The sequence below is a fragment of the Megascapheus bottae genome, chromosome 7, assembly GCF_031878675.1.
Source record: "Megascapheus bottae isolate mThoBot1 chromosome 7, mThoBot2.hap1, whole genome shotgun sequence".
Lineage (NCBI taxonomy): Eukaryota > Metazoa > Chordata > Mammalia > Rodentia > Geomyidae > Megascapheus > Megascapheus bottae.
The window spans coordinates 42375520-42397471 of NC_143515.1; the positions used below are offsets into that span (position 1 = coordinate 42375520).

Genomic DNA, 21952 nt, shown 5'->3' on the forward strand with positions numbered 1-21952 from the left:
CCCTCCTCCCTCCCTCCCCCACCCCCACGGCCGCCCCTTTCTTCTCCCCGGGCCACGCCATCGCCGCGGCGCTCGCTGCGGCCACTGGTGAGCCGGCGGCCCCGGAGCCCCCTCCCCTCCCGCCGCCCCTCCCCCCGGGGCCGCGTCTGGCGTCTGCGGAGCCCCCCGCCCCGCACCTCCCCCGCCCCGCACTGGCCATTGGCTTGTCCTGGTCTCTTTTTCATGTCCAGCCCCTGATGTGTGTCCATTGGTGTGAGCTTCCCCTTCCCTCCTCCCCTTCTCTCCTGCTCGCCCTGCCCATGTTTTGTGTGTCTCTGTCCATCCAGACTCCTGACGTTCAAGTTCGCAGGGACGTCACGTCCGCACTTGAACTTGCAGCTCAGGGGGGCTTTTGCCATTTTTTTCATCTCTCTCTCTCTCTCTCCCTCCTCTCTCTCCCTCTCTCTCTCCCTCTATTTCTCTCTCTTCCCTCTCTCTCTCTCTCTCTCTCTCTTTTTTTTTGCTTAAAAAAAAAAAAGCCATGACGGCTCTCCCACAATTCATCTTCCCTGCGCCATCTTTGTATTATTTCTAATTTATTTTGGATGTCAAAAGGCACTGATGAAGATATTTTCTCTGGAGTCTCCTTCTTTCTAACCCGGCTCTCCCGATGTGAACCGAGCCGTCGTCCGCCCGCCGCCGCCGCCGCCGCCGCCGCTGCCGCCGCCGCCGCCGCCGCCGCCGCCGCCCGCCCCGCAGCCCACCATGTCTCGCCGCAAGCAAGGCAAACCCCAGCACTTAAGCAAACGGGAATTCTCGCGTAAGTAACCCAATAATAGTAATAATAATTATTAATAATCACGGGAGCGCGCAGGATGAGAGAGAAACAAGAGCGAGGGGGGAGAGGGGTGTGTGCACGCATTAAAATTTTTTTTTCACGTGAAAAAGCCTGAGAGTCGAGGTAAAAGAGACTAAGAGGGAGGGAAAAAAAAAAGCCCCGTATCCCCTCTCCAACCGTAGCCCTGTGTGCACTTTTGAGACAGCACGCACCTTTTAATTTTATTTAATTCTACAAAAAATTGACTCCTCCTTCTTTCCTCCTTTCCGCCGCTTTATTTCTCCTTTCAGAAGGCAATGCAATGATTCCCCCCCCCCCCCCCCAGTTTTGCAAAAATAATGAACAATGCTAAGGATGCGAACAACTCACATGCAAACCTGGGGGTGGGACTGGGAGGGAAGGGGGGTTGTTCCCACTCACCGTAGGAAAATGGAAGTTGGGGGGGGAGCGAGACCAAGACTAAAAAAAAAACAACACCAAAAAACCCACAAACAAACAATTTCTGGGGAGAAAGAGGTGAGACTGGCCCCTACGACACCAACGTGCGCGCGATCAAGTGTGCAGCGACTGAAAGTAGCCATCCCCACAATAGTGCGAAAGAGCACGGTGAAAGGGGCTCCCCGGCGCTCCGGGGTCTGCTGAGTGGGGAGAGGGTCTGAGATGACCGGGGAGAACCGGGTGACAGGCAAGGAGCGGAGACGCGGCGGGCGCTGCGGCCTTTTGTTCCGGCCGAGGTGGGTGTTTGTCCCGCCGCCTTTTGTGCCGGCTCCAGGCGCTGGCCCTCCCGCGCCGCCGCCGCCGCCGCCGCCGCCGCAGTGGGGCTGGAGCTCGGACCCGGGGAGGAGGCGGCCGGGAGCACGCGGGAGAAGGGAGGGAGGGAACTCGAGCAGCCGCCGCCGCCGCGTTTGCAGCTGCCCTCCCCTCCCTGGCCAAAAATTCTTAGAGGCGACGAAAAGAAGACGTGCAAAATAAAAGGAAAAAAAAATTAAAACAATTCAACAAGGCAAGAGAATGTACAATTTTTTCCCCCCTGCCCCTAAACTGTAGCCAAACGCTCCGCCAGCCTTCCTCCCCCCTCTTCCCCAGCGCGTTCCTTCTTTGACCCCCCCCCACGCAAAAAAAAATCTCACCGTCTCTGATCGAGAAAAAAAAATGACAAACACCCTCTTTCCCCCAAACCTCTTCAGTGGCAAACTTCAGAGCGCCCGCGGCGCGGAGAGGGAGTGAGGAACTCCCTCCTCTTACTATTTTTTGGAAGATTTTCAAAAAAAGTGGAAGTGGATTTTGATTGGGAAAAATCTCGTGTCTGAATGTTTACAAGCACCGCGTGTGCGGGAGCCTCCTGCCAACAAACAGAGCGAGGACCTAGCGCGGCGCGGCGGTCCTGGAGCGGGGCGGTAGCCGCGGCCTGGCCTCTCCCGGGCCTCGCCGCGCCCGGGTCTAGCCCGGGATCGCCCACCCCGCGCCCGCCGCCCACCCGCGGGGGGCACCGCGGCCGGCCGGCTCGTTTGCCACTCCGAGACAGCCCGGCCTGCGGGTGTGTGTTTGCCCCGGTACAATGCCCAGATCTCTTCCCCGACCTCCCCAGGCTGCGAAATCGGCCGCAGGAAACTCGGTTTTGCAAAGCATTTTTCTTTTTTTCTTTGCAAATGGTGCAAAGCAACAGTAAAAGCACGTTCCGCGCGCCCCCCTCCACGCTGCCCCAGCTCCTTTCTCCGACTTCTCTAGTCCAGAGCTGGTGGAAGGGGGGGACGGCGGGGAGGTCACCACGTGCTTTCCCTGCCCCCTCTCTCACTCAGCCGGGTCACTCCACCTCTTGAACTCCAGCCCGGCCAGGCCAGGTGTGTGTGTGAGTGTGTGTGTCTGTGTGTGTGTGTGTGTGTGTGTGTGTGTGTGTGTGTGTGTGTGTGTGTGCCTGTGTGTTGAGGGGGGGAGCAGGGTAGAAGTAAGCATTTTGGGGGTGTTAGTTCCTCGGACTGTCTGCTCCCCACTCTTGGGTTCCCCTTACTATCGTGGGCCTGGCTGGGTCAGGGGTCTTGGCGAGTCCATATAAAGGGAGGTGGTGGCTAGGTGGTTCTCTCCAGATGAGGCGCGCCTGGGGAAGGCGGGTGTTGGACACTTCAGAAACTTTGAGAGTCGGGAGAGAAGAGGCGGGGAAGGACCCCCTTCAAACCCTCCTCCCTCGTCTTATTTTAATTATTTTGGGTGCAAGTTTCAAGGACCACCTATACTCTTCTGTTTTTTTTAAGTGGGGGGGGTGTGTGTGGGAGCACCGAGAACTGAATTTTTCACTGGGCTCTGGAACTTGTCACACACTTGGGGGAGCTCCCCCCGCCCCAGCACGTTGCGGGGCCCTCCCTCTCCCCACCCCCGCGCGTCCCTCCCTCGCCGCTCTCCCCCGCCCCCCACTCCCCGGGCCGTGCCGGATGCGGAGCAGACGCGGCGCGCACGGCGGTGTGAAGTTACAGCCCGGCCAGGTACCGGCGGGAAGGAAGGGCAGTTGTTCTTCGCAGGACTCGGGAAAGCCAGGCTCTTCGGAAGGATGCCTTGGGGGTTCAAAGGACTGACTGGGGCGCGCAAGGGGAGCTGCGCTCCTTTTCTCTTCCCTCTCTGGTCCATTTCAGGTTACTCCAAGGCGGGAGGGTTAGTCTTTCCCAGCGTGTCCCGGGGCGGACCCTTGATTAGGGGGCATCTTTTTTTTTTTTGAGTGTGTGTGTGTGTGTGTGTGTCACAGGGGTTGCTCCTTTCATTTTTCTAGGTGTGTAGAGAGGGGGCGGGAACGTTCCCAGTTTACAGGATTACCCCCCCCCCCCAGCCCGCTACGTGGGCTGAATGAGCCATTCGGTCGCTAGGAGGCAGAACAAGATCAAGAAAGCTCAGCGAACTTGAACCTGTACCAGAGCTTCCCCCCCCCCCCCGGCGTTTCTCGTCTTGGGAGGGACCAGCGTTGCGAGGGTGGGGGAGGTGGGGGGGAACGAACGGTTAGGCAGAATTCCTCCCCCCCCCCCAGCACCCCTATGTCTTTGTTCTTTCATTTTGACTTTAAAAAAGCGTTTGGCCAGGGCGACGGAGAAGCGCCTGGGCGCGCGGCCGACACTCCCTGTGCGCGAGCCGTGGAGCCTAGGGCGCGCCGGGAGCAGAGCGGGGTGCAGTTTTTTGTTTTGGGGCAGGCTTTTTTATTTTTTGGTAGGAAAGTAAGGAGAGTGCGAGCTCTTAGGCTTTGGTCAAGGTCGAAGAGAGGAACGTGGCAAGTTAGCACTTGGTCACCAGGTTCACTTCTACCCGGTCACCCCCCCCCCCCATCTCCGCGGCCACCGCAGGCTTTCCAGGCGCCTCGGCAATCCAAAGCTCCCGGTCCCCGCCTCCTGCCGCTCTCGCCTTGGAGCCCGAAATCACAACAATAGTAATAGTTATCATCATAATGATGCGGGCAAGCAGCGTCATTAATAATGAATAACCGTGGTCGCCGCCTGGCGCACACCCGGTGTCCAGAATTGCGGAGTGAAAAGCATTGAACAGATCCTCCAAAGTGTAAAAAAAAAAAAAAAAGTGTTTGCATGTGGACCACAAGAATGGATTTCAGACTCGAGCTTGGGGTGTATGGGATAAAACTAAGACTGCACCAGGTTAAAACCCGCCGACTTTTTCCAAACCTCATTTTCCTGGGCCTGATAGCCCAGGAAACCTTCAGCAGCACGCTGGGGCTGGACTGGATGGGTGTGGAGGCAGCAGTTGGAGGCCCCTGGGTACCCGCCGCCTCAGGCCCGGAGTCCCAGTCCCTAGGCCGCCGCTGCACGTGTTTGCAGCAAGCACCCGCCAGACCCTGCAGTCAGGAGGCTGCTTGCTTTGTGCCTTCTCGCCCTGGCGCCCAACTTCACTTTCTACCAGGCACACCCCTGCAAGGGCCCCCAACCCTGGGGCCTGTAGCCCTGGGCATTGCTTTTGTTTCTTTGCTTTTCCCCTCTGTATATTGGCCTCCCCTTGCGTTACCCTGCTAAGAAAAATTCAGAAGGACTTGGAAAGCAAACTTGAAGACACATTTTCTTATACCCCTCCCCCCCCCACTCCCTCATCCCCTCGTTTCCTTGTGTCTTCCCATTGCTTCTAAGGATTTAAAAATTTTTTTAAATTGATTCTTTTGCAACTGTTTACAGAAAGAGGAAAGAGATCTCAGTCTGCCGCTGGGACACTGAGACATTTCAGTCTGTTTTTCTGAATTCAGAAGCATTTTATTTTTTTTATTTCTTCCTCCCTTGTAGAGAGAATTCGCGGCTAATTATTATCATTATTTGTCCACTCCCTTCCACTTCAATCGAGGACTCCCCGCTTTGTAGCCAGAGTTAGGCCCGAGCTTAGAAAGGATGGTTTTGTGGGGGCAAATTAGGATGGTGTTGAATTGAGGGAGGGGATGAAATGGCTGAGGTTAGGAATGTTTTTAGAGAAAGAGGAATTTGCATTAAAATACAGAGAAATTATCTTATGCCCAGAAAGGAAATGTTGATTGCCACTGAGAAAAGATGTCAATGCAAATCAGTAGACTGCTACTAGAGAATTGTATTTTCATATTTTCTTTGTGCCCCACTTCGTCTGATTTTCAATAAGACAGCAGCAATAATAAAAACACGTTTTGATATTTCTCTGCACATTAGTAGCCAAATGTTTTTCAAGGAGCCGCATGTTAAGCTTATTTCATACATTAGGATATAATTCTTGTTAATTAGCAATAATTTACGTTAAGAGCATAGAAAATGTTGAGGTTACAGGTTTTATATCTGTACATTTGATCATCTTGTTATTTTCAAGAACTTTGCCTCCTATAAAATTAATTAGGTGAAATGTGGAGGTGTAATCAGCAACCTGTGAATTACCACTTCATTTCCTGGTTTTGATTGTAAATCAGTTCAGTCACTACATTTAAAAGACTTTAACCAAGTCTGTTTGGTACGGAATTACCTTTAACTGTTTGATACCTAGGAGAATATTTCCTTTTTCTCCTAAATAATGTTCCTACAGTCAGAAAGATATCAGACCTCCAGAGTTAAAAAAACAAAAACAGATAAACTCAAACGAATCTTAACGGAATTTTCAAACATGTTTTAACTTTAATAAAATAAAGAATGCTTCCTCCCTTGCTTCCTTCAGTCTGCAAACCGTAGGGCTTGTAGTTAAAACTACAATCAAAAAAGCTCCATTTGTCTGTGTATTTAAGATCCTTAATTCAAATAGTAGGGATCTTGGAGAATGACTTCCCTAATTCCATTTTTCACTTGGTCAAAATGAAAGCAAGTGTGTGTGTGTGTGGGGGGGGGGGGGGGAGGTGACATAAAGGCACAATGCAGAAGCCCTAACGTTCGTCTCTCATTATTTGAAAAGTATGCTTGTGCAGTCTGAATTTATCTTTTACTCAGGACGTTGGGCAAAGCAACGTTTAAGTGCTTACTTTGCTGTCTTTATTAGTAGAGAGATAACCTTCATATTCCTGTGGTGACCTTATGTTAAATTAGGAGGCGTACCAAAGGCTAGAAATTATGACATGTCCTACTTGAGCACAGGTGCAGCTAGGCAGGGCTCTCTCAACATTATTTCACCCAGCACATCTGGGAGTTACTCCAGATCTTCCCCCTCAATATTCAGCCTGGGAAGGGTTGAAATAAATTTAACCTGAGTTCACTGGATTTTTGCACTTTATCAAAATCTGTTCCAATATTCTACACTCAAATTAAAATCTATTTTTTGATTCTCTGTGGCTTTAAGTTCATTAAATGTGAAATTGGCAGCTTGCTAAAGAAGGTCAGACTGATTAACTGTTTAAGACTTGTACATTTTTTGCTTCACTTTTTTATTAACTGGCAACATCCTGATGTGTTTTGTATTTTGTGATTTTTTTTTTTTTTGATAGAGAAAGTATAAGGTTTCCTGTGAGAGACTTCCTAGATTTCCTTTCCTCATTTGAAAGGTCAAAAAAATGATAAAAGCTGCTCAAATAAATGTTAGAGTATTTTGGCACAAAAGTTAAAAATAAAAAAAACGAAGAGGAGAGACACAGCTACCGTGTTATACCATTCGTTGGTGATTATGTGTTCAAAAATAGTCCCATAATGAAGCATTTAGAGCTCATTCAGAAAATTAGTCAACTTTGACAACATTAGGTGAAGTATTTCAAATCTAAAGAAAGGAATTCTCAGCCTCGTTTTGAATTGTGGCATTTGCTTGACCATTCTGATTTTTTCTGTCATGGATGCCACCAAGTGCAAACATGTTTAGAATATTTTAGGCATTCCTTTCTTCAGAAAAAAATGACTAATTGGCTTATTTTCTTAAGTACTCAAAAGTATCCCATTTAGTTAATGTGTCTGAGAAGAATTGCCAGTGAAATTGATATTTCTTTCATTTTTTGTGGCTCTGCTGAGTGTCAGATCAGAAAGGCTTTTGGCAGAGTGAATTCTACTGCATTATGATTATTTAGGCCGGTTTTTACAGGTGAATGCAGTCCTTTCCTTAGTATGGCAGGGTGTGTGAGGGTGGTACATTTTTGTGTGATATAGTATCCTTCTGATTTATGAAGCTGTGTCTGTATCCTTATGAATATACACATCACGCACAAAGGGAGTGTGTGCTTATTCACCTCTTACATTCTTTGGCACAATAGGCAACTTAGTGTCCAGGAAAGAAACAAATTTGGATTCAACCCTTCTTTTTGCCAGTTTTTTTCTTATGACTAATCTTGAGGTACCTTTATGTTCTCGGTGTTAGCTATTTGTCCCATTCTTTCTAGGGGAAGGATGTGTGTGTGTGTGTGTGTGTGTGTGTGTGTGTGTGTGTGTGTGTGTGGTGTATTCACACATGATCTGGAGTTAAGCAAGTCAGATAGATTTCTTTAAACATGTGATGACATGCCTCATTGATAAATTTACTTTCTTGCTGATAACCCCCACATTCTTATACATTTTGTATGTCTCCTTTTCTGGAGAAGGCTACAGATACTTTCCCTAATGTGGGGAGGTGGGGTGGGGTTCAAAATGTATTTCCCTCCTTTTTTCTCCCTTTTGGCATCCTAATAATTGTGCTTTTGTTTCTCTCGTCACAGCCGAACCTCTTGAAGCCATTCTTACAGATGATGAACCTGACCACGGTCCGCTGGGAGCTCCAGAAGGAGACCATGACCTCCTCACCTGTGGGCAGTGCCAGATGAACTTCCCATTGGGGGACATTCTTATTTTTATCGAGCACAAACGGAAACAATGCAATGGCAGTCTCTGCTTAGAAAAAGCTGTGGATAAGCCACCTTCCCCTTCACCAATCGAGATGAAAAAAGCATCCAATCCTGTGGAGGTTGGCATCCAGGTCACACCAGAGGATGACGATTGTTTATCAACGTCATCTAGAGGAATTTGCCCCAAACAGGAACACATAGCAGGTAAATGAGAAGCAAGGACAAAAGCTGTTTGCATGTTTTCTTTTCATTTTCAGAGGTGCTGTAAGGAGTGGTGAAGTGCTTTCTATATTTCTCCACGTGACTGTCCATAACAGCCTGTAATGTTCAAATAATCATTCCTATTGCTTTATGCCCAGAACACAGAAAATAAATACTTTCCATTTCATGGAGTCAGATGCTGGTGAATAGGTACACACACCTGACACCCTCTCTCTCGATCTGCTGATTCTGAATTTCTTTTCTTCCCTCTGCCTGCCTTCTCCTTGGAAAGTGTTGGACCTTTTTATACCTCATCCAGTTGCCAATGTCCATTCCTGGCCTTGGGGACATTATCAGAGGCAAAGTGGTCACATAGGCATTTGTAGTTCAGCCAATAATGATCTGTCTTACTAAAGATGTCTGGTTGGGTCTCCCTTGAGGTATAGTGAGTTCTCCAGTCTTCCCTGAAGTGGGATGGGCTGCAATGGTGGCTTGGAAGGGGTGGAAAGAGTTAACTGAGCTTCAGGGCTAGCCTTGGATCCATATTGGCTGTCAGCCCATATGGGGCTGTAATTAAACACAGCCCCGTGGTGGGATGACACTGTGACCTTGACTTTAAGATGCCATTTTCGACTGGCCAGGCCAGAGTAGAGAGGGCAGTTGCTGAAGCGCACAGACATGCTTACTCGAAAAGTTTAAGGGCATGTTGGAAATTTCAAAAGGTTGGTTTGACAGGAACGGCTGCTCCCTGCAGCCTGCCTCCTCAGCTCAATGATAAATGCTTCTCGGTGCTCTCTCTTGTCTCTGATGTGGTTTTGACAGATGTATCTTGATTTTGTTTGTGGTTTACACAACCACATGTCACCCTTACAAATGTCCAGTCCAGATTCCACTGTTTCTGCTATAATGCAACGTAAAAAATTCTTACAAAAATAACGTTCACAGGTTCAACAGCTCATTCCCCTTCAGTTCATTTTTACCAGAAAGGCAGCTAGGTGTGTGTGGATTCCTCAACAACTCAAGGGAGAGGAATTAAAGATGACAGAGGGATTTAAATTTCCTACTCCGAATCATAAACAGCAACACTATATAGTGATCCTTGAAAGGATTTTTGATTTGGCACTTTAGACAAAATGACCGATGATTCTGTGGTGGTGGAAACTCTCTACCTGTCAAAGATAGGATCATTTTTTCCAGTCCTTCTTCCCATTCTGCTAAAGGTAGACTGTTTGTTATTCAGTGTTAGGAAAGGTAGTTCATATAATCAATGGTGGTGGGGGGCAGGATCCACTGGAACTTTTCTCTCCCACCTAGTTTAACCATAAAGTTGCACCATAATAAGTCAGTGGTCCAGAGGGAATTAAATATCATATTATTTCTCCTTTTGCTCTCTAGAATTTGATCATTACATTGCCCCTCCCCTCTTTACAAACATGTTTTCTGCAGCCAACATTCATACTTCTCCTTTAGTGAAAGGAGAAGTATGCTACCAAAGAAGCTAGGCTGCCTGTGTAGTCTTTCTTGAATCCACCATGAGACATGTAGTTTTTTTTTTTTTTAATCTTCCCCCCACCCCCAGTAGGATATGGCAATGACCATTTCCATGTGCTGTCTTGTGTCTGGAAGGAAAATGAACAGAAGTGTAAGGCATGATTAATGAAGCAAGAGCAGGCGGAAGGGGATTTGTCGTCTTTGGAGATCCAAAGCCTTGCTCAATCACCAAATATGGAGTAACGCTTGTGTGATGTAACGTCATATTTACATATAGAGCTGCTCGTTTAAAAGACAAAACACAGTGTCTGTCAAGCAAGAATTAAAACCACACTTCTCTTTGAGGTCCCAAATAGGTTATTCAGTTTCAGGTTAACCAGATCCAAAATCTGGGCTTTTGTATTTAAGGGAGGAATCTGAAGGCTGAGGAGAGCCTTATAAATAGTTAAGGCTTTTTTACTCTTATGTTTGTGAATCCTCTTAAGATAGACAGGGGAGGAAATTGGCTTTAAATCCCTGGTTGTCATAATGATTCCATTGTTATTTCTTTTCTTTTCTTTCTTTTTTTCTTTCTTTTTCTTTTTTTTTTAAAAGAACTAATACAACAGCAGACTGTAAAGAAGCCAGAAAAAACGTGGAATGGGGAGCAAATATGACATATTGTATTGGGCTATACTACATTAGTTTACTGAGATGGAAAGCTATCTAAGGTGTTTAGATACTCAAGGGGTACACAAGTGTTGCAATCTAGGTGAGGTAAAACTTTCATATGCGAATAATGGCAGTCTTGATTCCTTTCATTGTGTTTAATCACCCTGGATTTGTCTGTACATACATAGTTAGCATGGTCACATCTCAAAGTGAATGTCAGTAACGAGACTCATGACTTCTCATTATCAACAGTAATGAATTAAGAGTTTCCTATGGTGAAATTAACATTCTACCATTGTGCATAAATTATGAAGCTGTGGCTCTCAGGTGCTCCTGAAGTAAAGTTTGGGAAAGAGAGCTGTACACTGTCCACCCATTTCTCTAAGCATATTGCCACAATTCTAAGCCTGCTTGTCTTTTTTTATGATGAGGAAGGAAACAATAACAGTAATCATTCAGTAGATAATTTGGATTGTGTGGCACAAAAAGAAAGGTGAAGCAATGCTCTATATTAAGAAGGAGATGTATTGATAAATGTCTAGAAGAATATGTTTAGTAACTACATAAAAGATAGCCATTTTCACATGCTGGGTAGGAAAGGCTTTATTAAAGTGATGTGAATTGGATTTGAGTTCACTGTGTGCTCTATGCTCTATTTTATAGTTAGGAAGCAGGAATAAAACAGTGACAGATCTAAGAAACATAATGCTTGGAATTCAGGGTTTTCAAATAGGAGAATCAGGTAGAGTTCTTAAGATCTGCAGAAAAAATGGCATGCATTTTGACTCCCAAACCTGTATGTTTTTAAGACGATGCATTTTTTAGCTGGTGATGAATGTGTGTGTGTGTGTGTGTGTGTGTGTGTGTGTGTGTGTGTGTGTGTTACCATACTCTAGCTACAGATATCAATTAGATTGCCTTTTCTATTTTATTCAGTTATTTAAAGTATTGTATGATTGTGATCCCTGGAAACCATTGATATAGTATTAATTGAACTAGATATTAGTAGCTTATATTGTATGGGCCGGTTCATCAACATGTGTGTCAAATACCCACAATCAGATAAGAGCAGCTTTTGACTGGCAGGTAGAGCTTATAATATGGATTTTGTTTTGTTTGTCTTATTTTTGAGGCTCCTGTTTTATGTTGGGGGAAATAATCATAGAAGGTTAGTGAATGTAAAACTGTTCTTCTCTTATAGAAAAGGCAAAAAAATTATATCCTACAGATTTTAAGTTTGGCTTATTGTACATAAACATCTCTATATTAGGGCTGGCCCATCATAGAATTTGGGGAGATTGGAGGAAAATACCATACATCCTGTGGAATGCACTGAACTTGGTTGCTACTGGTATATTCTACTGTTTTCTCCTTAAAATCATGAACTTAGTCACTCATATCAGGGTTTTTGACTACACAGTATAGCTGATATCTAGATAATGATATGTAAGACAGATCCTTTAAAGAAGGGAGAAGTACTCATTCAAAATGGAAATATATTAGCATGCTACTTACAGGTAAATCAAGTATAACATCTTTAATGGTTACCAGAATTTAGGAAATCAATTTGCCATTTCTTTTTGTACCCCTTCTAATTCTTTCCTGGCTTATTCAGAACTGGAGGATGTATCAATACATTTTATGGTATAATTGTGGCTGATACTAAATTATAGTATCCTGTTATTAATGACTACTTATTTTTCATTTTTCTTTGTCTGTGATTCAGAATAAAAACTACTGATCTCTCTGAAGTGAATTTTCAGGCTGGCAGCAAAATCAGAAAACATCACCATCAAAAAAAATCAAACAACGAAACAATAAAAACAAAAGCACCTCCAATATTTGGCAAACATTTTGTTTACCTTCAGGAGGTACAGAGAGTAGAGAGTATTGTTTCCTGGTAAATACCTAAGGATTTTCCTAGGGATCCTAGGTTTGTGAGGCCACTGCCCAAAGACTCATGTGCATGAAACTGGGAGTCCTATATACAAGCTGTATTTGTAAATAAGACAGAGAAAGGTTGTGAACTGGCAGCTTGGATGTTTTGTCAAAGTACAATGTCAGAGAAACTCTTTCTAAGACAAATTGTAAATAGAACTGTCACAGTGATTGCATGATTGAGCCGCAGAAGTGCCCTACAATTGTTGGCATTGTCAGAGGACTTTTGAAAGCTTAATTAAACACAGTGGCCCGCATGGCTGCTAAATTTACTTGGGGAAGCCAAAAAAAAAAAAACCAAAACCTAAAATGTGGACGATCCCAAAGATCCCCAAATTCTTCAGATGTTACTCTTTCGGTGACACAGAAAAGGTGCATTGTGCGTTTTTCCTGGCAGTCTTTTATAAATAATAGTTTGAGAATAGGTCCACGTGATATGAAGATCATCCTGTGTGTGATGTGAAGATTGTGTTAGTTTTTCTGTCTCCTGCTGTTACAGACAGTTAATGTAAAAATGGCCTTTTATTGGAAACACAAATATGTATTCACTTCAAGAACAGGAGCAGAGGGGGACAAAGTTTGCCTCCCATTCTCTTGTGTTTATTCTGTGAAAGCTTAAAAAAAACAGTGCTGTAATTTCTCAAATCACTCCACTCCTTGTTGTGGTGCAGGTTTGTGCCTTTTCCTTTGAAGGATCTGAAATATGTTTTGCACACCTTTCTCTCAGTGAATGTGGCATTTAATTGTGGAGCTGCCCATGGGCTGGAAAACGCAACTGGGTGTAGAAACATCAGGCAGGGTCAGGATAGACACCTTCAGCTCAGGGAAGAGGCGACTTGGATGCATATTAATGGCACATTTGAGAGTCCTGGAAAATCATTAATTTCATACTGTAGCCTCCATGTAGTTTCGCTAATGTGGGAGGACTAAATTGGGGTACATCACCACCAGGCAGATTCTGAGAAAGCGTTCTTTAGATTTTTCATGATTTCTTGGTGGTGGTATTTAATAAAGGAACAGAGGTGAATGGTGGCTTCATACACTAGTCATTGAGCGAAGGAAGAAAAGTTTGCCTCTCCTGTGAGGGAAAAATATTAGATTTAAGTGAAGCAGAAAGCTCAACCAGGGAGACGCACTGAGATTGCGTCACTGGATGTTAACTTAATCTACTTTCGTTGGTCTGTTCAAATCTTTTACTGCACAAAGAAATCATTTGACAGAATTTACCCCAAGCCCAGGTCTGTTTTTACACACAGTAGTGTGAGCTTTGTGCAATAAAAAACACTTAGCATCAAGCTGGACCCAGTCTGGCATCTTGCCACTTTTTCTTTTTCTTTTCTTTTCTTCTTTTTTTTTTAAAGCATGAGATTTAATCACCAAGGATCTTTAGTACCTTTCTGCTTGTTCAGATTTCTTTTGGGTCATGGCTATGCCAGCACTGTTGTTATTGCAAGGATTTTTTTTTTTTAAGATTTAAACTTAAGATTTAATATAATTTCAAATCAAGCAGGTTTTTATTTTGTGCCATTATGGAGGACATGAATAAAGTTCATGAAATATGTTCAGATGGAGACTGACTTAATGGAGAATGGCTAATATTTTTGTTGGTAATACAAATAGAATATCAACTCTCATACCTTATCCCCTCTGTTCTTTTCTCCTGCCCAGGTAAATAAGCACCCTTAAACTACTTCTTTCCCTGCCAGGGTATAGAGCACTGGCCAATACCAGTAAATTTACCTTTGTAATTTGCTATGTAGTTTTTATAACAATGACCTAATTAATTTGAGCATGAACCATATTATTGCTACTGGAGTCATTTTCTGTCACAGACTTAATTTCCAGGAAATGTAACCTGATGAATAACAATTCTTTACGTCTCCATATGTGCTCCTAGAGACAAAAGGCAGATTTAAAATAATGATAATGATAATGATAATAATAATAATATGCAAGAATTATTAAAGCCAGTATGCTTGATGCCAAACTCAATCTGAAGCCAGTGAACATCAGACTGTATTTCTAATCAGTTTTAGAATGTAACATTCCATATTGGGTTCACTGGAATTTGTCTTCCTGTTTTTTACTGGCCAGCTGCAACTCCCTATGCATTTTTAAAACATTTCAGCAAAGGGTTTTGCTGTTCTTAGCAGGGCTAGTAACTTGGGGTCTATTTCTGAGCTCATTCGTCATTCTGCTATGGCACTGAGTTAGGTTGGCAAGGGAAGGATTTGAGGCATGGGGGGTGGTGAGGTCACTTCTGATCCCAGCAGGGAATAGGTGGGCTTCATTTGCCTTTACAATAGAAGCACGGTTACTGTACCTTGGAGGGGCTCTCAGGTGCTGCTCAGATGGGCGCATGTAAATGCCCTGTCAGATGCGGAGCTAGAATATTAATGCTTCTTCCACCACCGCACCATAATAAAGCTGTACACAGCAAGCTTAATATGCAGCTAGTCTGGGGAATTGTATAAACTTAGATAGCCCAGTGTGAAAGACAGCGATGGAAGAATGCTCACTATGCCACAGTTCCCGTCTTGTTCTCCTCTGATAGATAGTAAAACGAAAACAGCATCTTTTCCTTCTCTCTGACTTCTCTCCCCAACTCTGCCACCTCCCTATCTACCACCAGGATTTTTTTTCTTTTCTGTTCTGTTGTTCTTTTTTTTTTGCATGTGCTGGTATGGAGAAATGCGCCATAATTTGTTTCATATGGTTAATTACAGGCATTTGAATATTTAAAAATTTAAATAGCCACAGTTCTAGCTTCTTCTGTTAAAAGTATGTGATTTGAACAAAGGGATTACAGTGTAAATATTTGTGGTGATTTGCAACACCCCCTTTTCCCCATTAAACACACATACACACAGTTTAAATGTAGTGCTGACTTAAAGGACTTCTGTACCTTCATTTGTACTTCTTTTTTTTTTTTAAACTAACTCTCAACTGGAACTCCATTAAAATATTTTACCATTGTATTTTTGAATCTGCTGTTGCTTGAGGTCTTAAAGAGGATTTTTATAATGTGTTCATTTAACAGAATCAACAGCTGTCAGAACCAGTTGTGGTAAATCCACAAAACGTACAAAGAAAAATACACACATTTCCTGAAACAAAACACTTGGAAAAATAAGCTGCCAGGAACTGGCAAATTAGAAGTTTGCAGACAGGCAACTGAAGTGTCTCATCTCTCAGTTTGCCCTAGAGACTGATCTGGGCAGATCTGATGCAATGCTGCTGGAAGGTTTACCTGGGCAGGTTGTTCCTCTAAGGCAAGGAGCTGTGTGCATTCAACGTGTGCACCAGAGGTAGGCCCCGCCTCAGCTGGCTCACTTTGCTTCCTTTCCTCTTTGCATGTTGATCTCTTTAGATAGCTGAAATATGAAGTTCTTGGAGTGCTAAACAACAAATTATACTCACCTAACGGTGAGATGATAAGGTTTAAACTTCCCAAGAAAGCAGCACCCTGCACACCTCTCCAGGTGGAGTTGGCAGAACATTATTCAGCTCTGTAAATGTTCTCTGCCAGGCAATTCCCAGTGGAAACGTGGAGCGAGTATGTTGATGAAGGGGACACCTGGGGACCTTCGGTCACTCACAATGAGTTTTTGTTTGTATCCTCACTGTTGTTAGCATTGGTGCCGAACAATTACACCTACAGTTCGATCTCAGTTTTAGATAGAGGCAAACCCACTGATCAAAAACTCCCATTAATATGAAGAATAGAATTACTGTGAAACAAGCAAAGGTGCTTTCACAAAGAACACAGGTGCCGGCTGGCGCTCACTCCTCCCACCACCCTTTTTCTATCTTCTTTTTTGAACTTTCCTGAAATATATAAGGAAGCTTCCTGCTAAGCATCAGGGCATCTAAATTTATACTTGTCAGTTGTTCATTTTCTTGATATGTAATGATGCATTAAAAAAAAAGCTGCTGAAAAAAGCACATCTGTTAATTTTTAGGGAAATAAGATGTAACTTGGATTCTTACCTTCCCAGTGCAGTGTGTGCCAAGTCCGATCTTTTATGTTTCAAATAAGGAGTTTCTCTTTGGGCAAAAGAGGGCCTCCCCCCTTCCATTCTCAAATAAAATCTGAAGCATTTTCCTTCACCAACTCAAGTCATACCATTATTTCATAAATATATTTATACTTAAGGAGAATCTCACAGTGAACCATTTACTACCTATTTTAATCCCTACCCCCTTCCCCAAATCCTTTGAGTTTAAAGTTAAAACATTGTATTAACCAATATTAAAATTTAAGTCTCAAGTTTCTCCTCCTACTGCATCCTACTTTAAGAATTAAAAAACTATACATTCCTTTTTACATTTAAAAGTGAACATTGGCCACTGAAGAGTGATTTAAAGATGGAAAATAATTTTTAATATTAAATGGTCACCTTCTCATGTAATGTTTTTGTTATGTTAAGGGGAAAAATCAATAAGGAAAAATTTAATTCTGATAAAGATACTCTTGGATCTTTGAAAACAACTGCTGTCCTTTTAACTAAAACATTTGAGCAGCTTCAAAGACTATGTATTTCTTCTGATCTTGGAACTGTGTGACTGGTAGCAAGCAGGAAAAAAAATCTTATTCTACATACAAGTGGATTGCTTAACAAGTCAGCACAGACACGTACTTGTTTGTACAATAGAGATAAAAATTCCTGTATAAAAATAATTCAGCTGCTGACAGCAGGCATTGTTGTTGGACCTGTCTTTTGTGCTTGTCCCGGCTCTGGGCCCTCCTCCCCTCCTATCTGCTCGGGGCAGCCTGCTGCCTGCAGACACCTGACCACAAGTTAATTGCTATATATTAAGTATATAGGTATTGTATTTAAAGAGGAATATCCATATGCATCCTCTAACATGCATTCCACTCTCCTCTCCTGTGGCTGTGGCAGTGCCAGCAGGGGGATGGTAGGCCACTGCTCCAATAGGAAAAATGACTTGCAGGCAGTTAGGGGAAATTTGGCGTTCATGTCCTATTTGCTCTGCAGTGTAGTATCGGTTTCCAAACTTTTGTGTTTAATCTAATTCTGATTTACCCTGTCACATCCCATATCAACCCTCATTGAACTCTACTCAGGTAGAGTAACATTAGTGTCAAATGGAATTGGTCAGGACTGTGGACCTGTGGCCGGTACAGATGGTTGTAGATGGAGGTTCCATGTGGCACTGCATCCCATCCTTCCTAATAAATGTTACAAAATGGACAGGTCCGAGTGGGGAGAAGGGTGGCAGAAGATATTTTTCAGTAGGAGTTCAAACAGTGGAGAGCCTTTTGGGTTGTAGCAGTGGAGCACTCAGCATGGCCCTTTCAAAGCTCTGATTCTCAGTCTGACTTGTATACCAGCTGGGGCAGGTCTTCCATATACTTTTCATACTTTCAGCTGGGGTGGAAGAAAAGAAGGGGTTCATTGGGAATTCTGTCACTCGACTCTTCAAAATGTCAGTAGGTGAGTAAGGTGTCAGCATGCAAGCAAAGGATTCTTTTCCAGACTGGTAATTGGGAAGCATGGAAATCCAAAGTCCCGTGATGCTGTCTAATAACTGGGGTGGGCTGCTGGTGGTAGGTGGACACCACAACTTTCTGAATGTCAGCTGATGTCTGTCTGACCCCCATCCTCTTGGATTCAGTGCTGCTGGTGCAGGTGGGGAAATTGGGATGACATCCTGGAAGGACAGGATTTTCATTCCTTAGAATTAAACCCCACCACACCTCTGCCTCCTCTGCCATTCCTCCCCTTTCTTAACTCTTTTCCCTTTGGAAGCAGAAACTTCTACTAACAGCAATGACACTCCAAGCCAATGAAAAAGCCGTTTTCCTACCACAGTGGATGTTTACACAGGAGAGGCAACATGGGCGGGGGAGGGAGCCTTTCTGAGAGGATGGAGGGACTCCTGTTAATCTGTGCTGTTGGAGGGTTGTGTGGTGTTGCCTATGAGCAACTCTGTGCTGTTTTTGATAAATTACCGTGTTTAGAGATAGGTTTGGCTCTTAAGGGTTTCGCTTTATGAACAAAGTCCATGACGATGTTTGCAGCCTCTGTCTGTCTCTCAGCCCCTTTGGCTTGACTGGAAGCTCCATGTTTAGTTTAAGCTCAGTCTGGAAGATATAACAATTTTGCATTAAAAAAATGAGGAAATCATAGGAAGAAAAACCCTTTGCTTTTTGGATGAATCTTACTGATAATTTGCTAAAGCTCATTTGAATTTTAAGCACTTCTTTAATCTTCAAAGGCTAAATTGCTTTATGAATATGCATGGTGTGGGCAGACTTCAGTTCATTACCTAGTTGTAAATTCTAATGACCATTAGGTCCTTCCAGTAATTGCGAATTGTTTTGCATTTTTGATTGGCCTATTAACATGTACATTCGGTGCACATCAGGCTGGCCTGTCAGCCAGCTGAAGGAGAAAAAAAAGGTGAAAATTGTTTATAGCACCAAGATTCTTAGATTTTTCAATCTTGCAAAATTGATGATGTAAAAAAAATTAAAGCAGTGTTTTTTCTTCTCAAGATTGAAAGTTCACCCAGAGATTTGACATATTTAATTTACATGATGACTTTGCACTCCTTCATTAATGCAATTTGCATATGAAGCTGTTGTTAATCACTTTTGATCATGTTTTGTGTATTAGCTGCCTCAGTGGCTCTCCTCCTCATATGCCCCAATAGAAAGGAGTAAAATGATGCAGCTCCTTGCCAAGTTTCCTTTAGTGAATTGAGGAATGAGAAGTCTAACCTTGAGTAATTACATATGTTTTATCCGTTTTTCTTTTAACGTTAAGTACAGTTTGTGGACGTGTTGGCTGGAAATTGTTCTCATTTGGGGAGAAGACTGTAAAATTTAAGTGGATGATTGAGGCACATCCAGAGACACACAGAAATATGGATTGCTTGTCTCTTTTTTTGCCCACTGACACTGATGGGCAGCTTCATTGTTCACTGTTGGATGTTCCAGTATGAAGACATCTTCCTTTTGGAAGACAGAAAGCTATAAAGCTTTCTAACAGTGCATTGGGTTTTGTTAAATAAATGACCAGCACCTCAACAGTGTCTTGGCCTTGGGTTTAAGTGATTCTTTCACCTTCTAGATCCAGTAAGTCTTCTGCTCTGAGCTGCGGTGTGTCCTTTTCTAGTTGCCAAAGTAAATTGTGGTCTCCAGGCTCCTCCATCCCTCCCTGAAGGTAGAGAAGTTGCCTTGCTTGTGAAAACAAGGTGCTAACTAACGGTTTCCGATTTTGGAGAGCCTGTGATTTTGACATTTGTCTTTGCTGTGGAAGAGCCTGTGCTGTATTATTGATGTTCATCTCCGGTTTATGCGTTTGTCACTGGTTAACACGCAGAATCAGAACAGTGAAATTGATATTCTGATTAAAAAGAATGTTTAATGAAAGAAAATAAAATTGTGATGGAAAATGAACAGTGTGTAAGCAACATAACTATAATTTTAACCTCTGAGGGACCTAGCCTTGCCCTACTGTGACTTCCATCCATACCATGCTAAAAGCATGCTTCAGTTCAAAGTTGTTAATATTCAGCTGGGAAACAGTATCCAGAACACAAATAAATTATTAAGTGCATGAACTTTTTAGGCAGTAAGATGAACTGATGGGGTCCATCTGTGAGATCCAGGGGCTTTTTATTTGTGTGTGTCGAGCGATTCTGCCCTCTCTGACTTCACAGCCTTTGGTCTCCGGCCAACTGCATGCATAATTGATTCCACACGCACTATCATTTTCTTGATGTAATTGCTTTACTAAGATATGATGAAATCTAATGGATAATTTGCTATTTGAAAATGGGCAAAAAAAATCTTCATACTTTAAGTTGGGGGATGGATAAGGAGTGGAGAAAGGGGTGTCCATTCAGGTGAGGAAACAAAACTGAGCAGGCAAGAGTAGCTTAACCCACACACTCGGCTTCAGTGGTATTGGATATGGATAGGAATGCCTTTGTGACATATGGAAGCCAATGTAAAAATCTCTCTCAGCCCCCCTTCATTCCTTCTCTTGGTCTCTCCCCTAAACTTTACAAGAAAGGGAACCTAACAAGGTAAAAAGTAAACAATTTAGTCATCACAGGCGTTATTATTCAGTCTATCCAGGAGTTTTGCCATGTCGGTTTATTTAACTTTCCAGGAATGTAAACACTGACACAGCCCTAGAAGCAGCAAGAAAGATTACAGTATTAGAGTTAAAAACGTGAGCATGGAGTAGCTGTGCTTTATACTCAGCTATAATAACACTTTAACACTGAAACCTAATGGTGAGTCAAAACCCACTGGAAACTTCTGCTTATATGGAGTACAAATTTTATTCTAATAGATTGGCATAATCTAGTATACCCAAGGTGGATTGTTATATAATGCAGAAACTGTGTAAATGTCAAGTACACAAATACTTCCACAGGAAGTAAATGAAAAGTATTAGAATTTCTTAAATCACCATTAAATTTTGTTGGTGGGACAATCTCATTAGCTCCCTCCAAATCATGTGTGGCTTTTGCCATTGGAAAATGTATTTTGAGGGGATTTACAGATGTTGAAACATTGTTTTAATCCAAACCAGTTCATGCTCTAAATGTACCCTAAAAAATTGTACTGTTTTTCATAGTGCTTAAAGGGACGGGAGTGGTAGAGGCATAAAAAGTAAATGCATCTCACTGGGGCAAACTGTTTTTCAAGTACAGTCATAATAATGAACAACACATGATCTGAAATTTGATCAGCAAACATATACTTATGCCAAGGAATTTTCTTTCTTTTTTCTTTTTGCCATTCACATACCAAGGCTCTGTAAATCAATAAACCAGGCAGGCAGAGTAACTATTGTAGGGGGAACCAAATTCTGCTATGCAGAATGGTGCAGAAACTGACATTTGAAGAAACATTAATACTACCACCATCAGACATACTAAAAAAAAACCCATACAAACCATTCTTATAAAACTGGAAATGACAGAATAGTTTCAAAAGGAAAAAAAAAACCCTACCTTCTGACACCCCAAACTTCCAACTATTAATAGACCACTAGTGAGATAGACTGTCTTTGTGCCTTGAAATGCAAAACGAGAGAAATAATTAGCAGAGGAACAAAATTCTCAAAATTTGAAGAACTTCTGTGATTACTGGGGGTACAGTGAAAGGAAAATGCAAATTTCATCCTGATCTTAATTAGATTCAATTGTGTAGTGGGTGTGTTGGATTTGGGGGGAGGGGCGGTGGCAGGGAGTTCTGGGGGTGAGTCTGGGGAGGGAGTCAGGTTAGCAGGGCCTGTCGGAGTGGCAGGAACAAAGACGCCTGGAAGCTGCTGGTGCAGTATTGGGTGCCTTAATCCAGATGCTGATGTTGCTGGGATTCCACAGCCTTTAAGTTAGCTAGCTCTTTTGGGGCTCTGGGGATTTCATTTGTCGGTTATGGAGAGCGTGGACAGAGCTGGGGCTGCCTTAGGAAGAGGAAGCAGTCTGTCTGTAACTTTTCCAGACCACATGGTTTGGAACCCTACCTTGGGTCCTCAGCCCCATCAGCTTCTCATAATGGCACTGCCCAAACCCAGGGCACCATCAAAATGCTTTATAGAGTTTAATAGTGGCGATTGGTCAGAGTTCTGCCAAAGTGTGTGGAGCAAGTTTCC

The 21952-nt window shown here is 43.4% G+C and overlaps 1 protein-coding gene across 5 annotated transcripts in view; it reads left to right on the top strand.

Annotated features, from left to right (window-relative positions):
• Window positions 1-640: 640 nt before the first annotated feature.
• Bcl11a (BCL11 transcription factor A) overlaps window positions 641-21952 on the top strand; it is a 97194-nt gene continuing 75882 nt past the window's right edge. For 2 of the 5 annotated variants that reach the window (XM_090336874.1, XM_090336872.1), the window contains exons 1-2: window positions 641-799; window positions 7905-8234. In XM_090336874.1, the coding sequence (XP_090193000.1) occupies window positions 745-799; window positions 7905-8234 (385 nt within the window). In that variant the 5' untranslated portion in view covers window positions 641-744. Of the gene's footprint in view, window positions 800-3242; window positions 3295-7904; window positions 8235-21952 lie in introns of those variants that run through there. The other 3 variants (XM_090336876.1, XM_090336875.1, XM_090336873.1) reach the window with 3 other exon arrangements.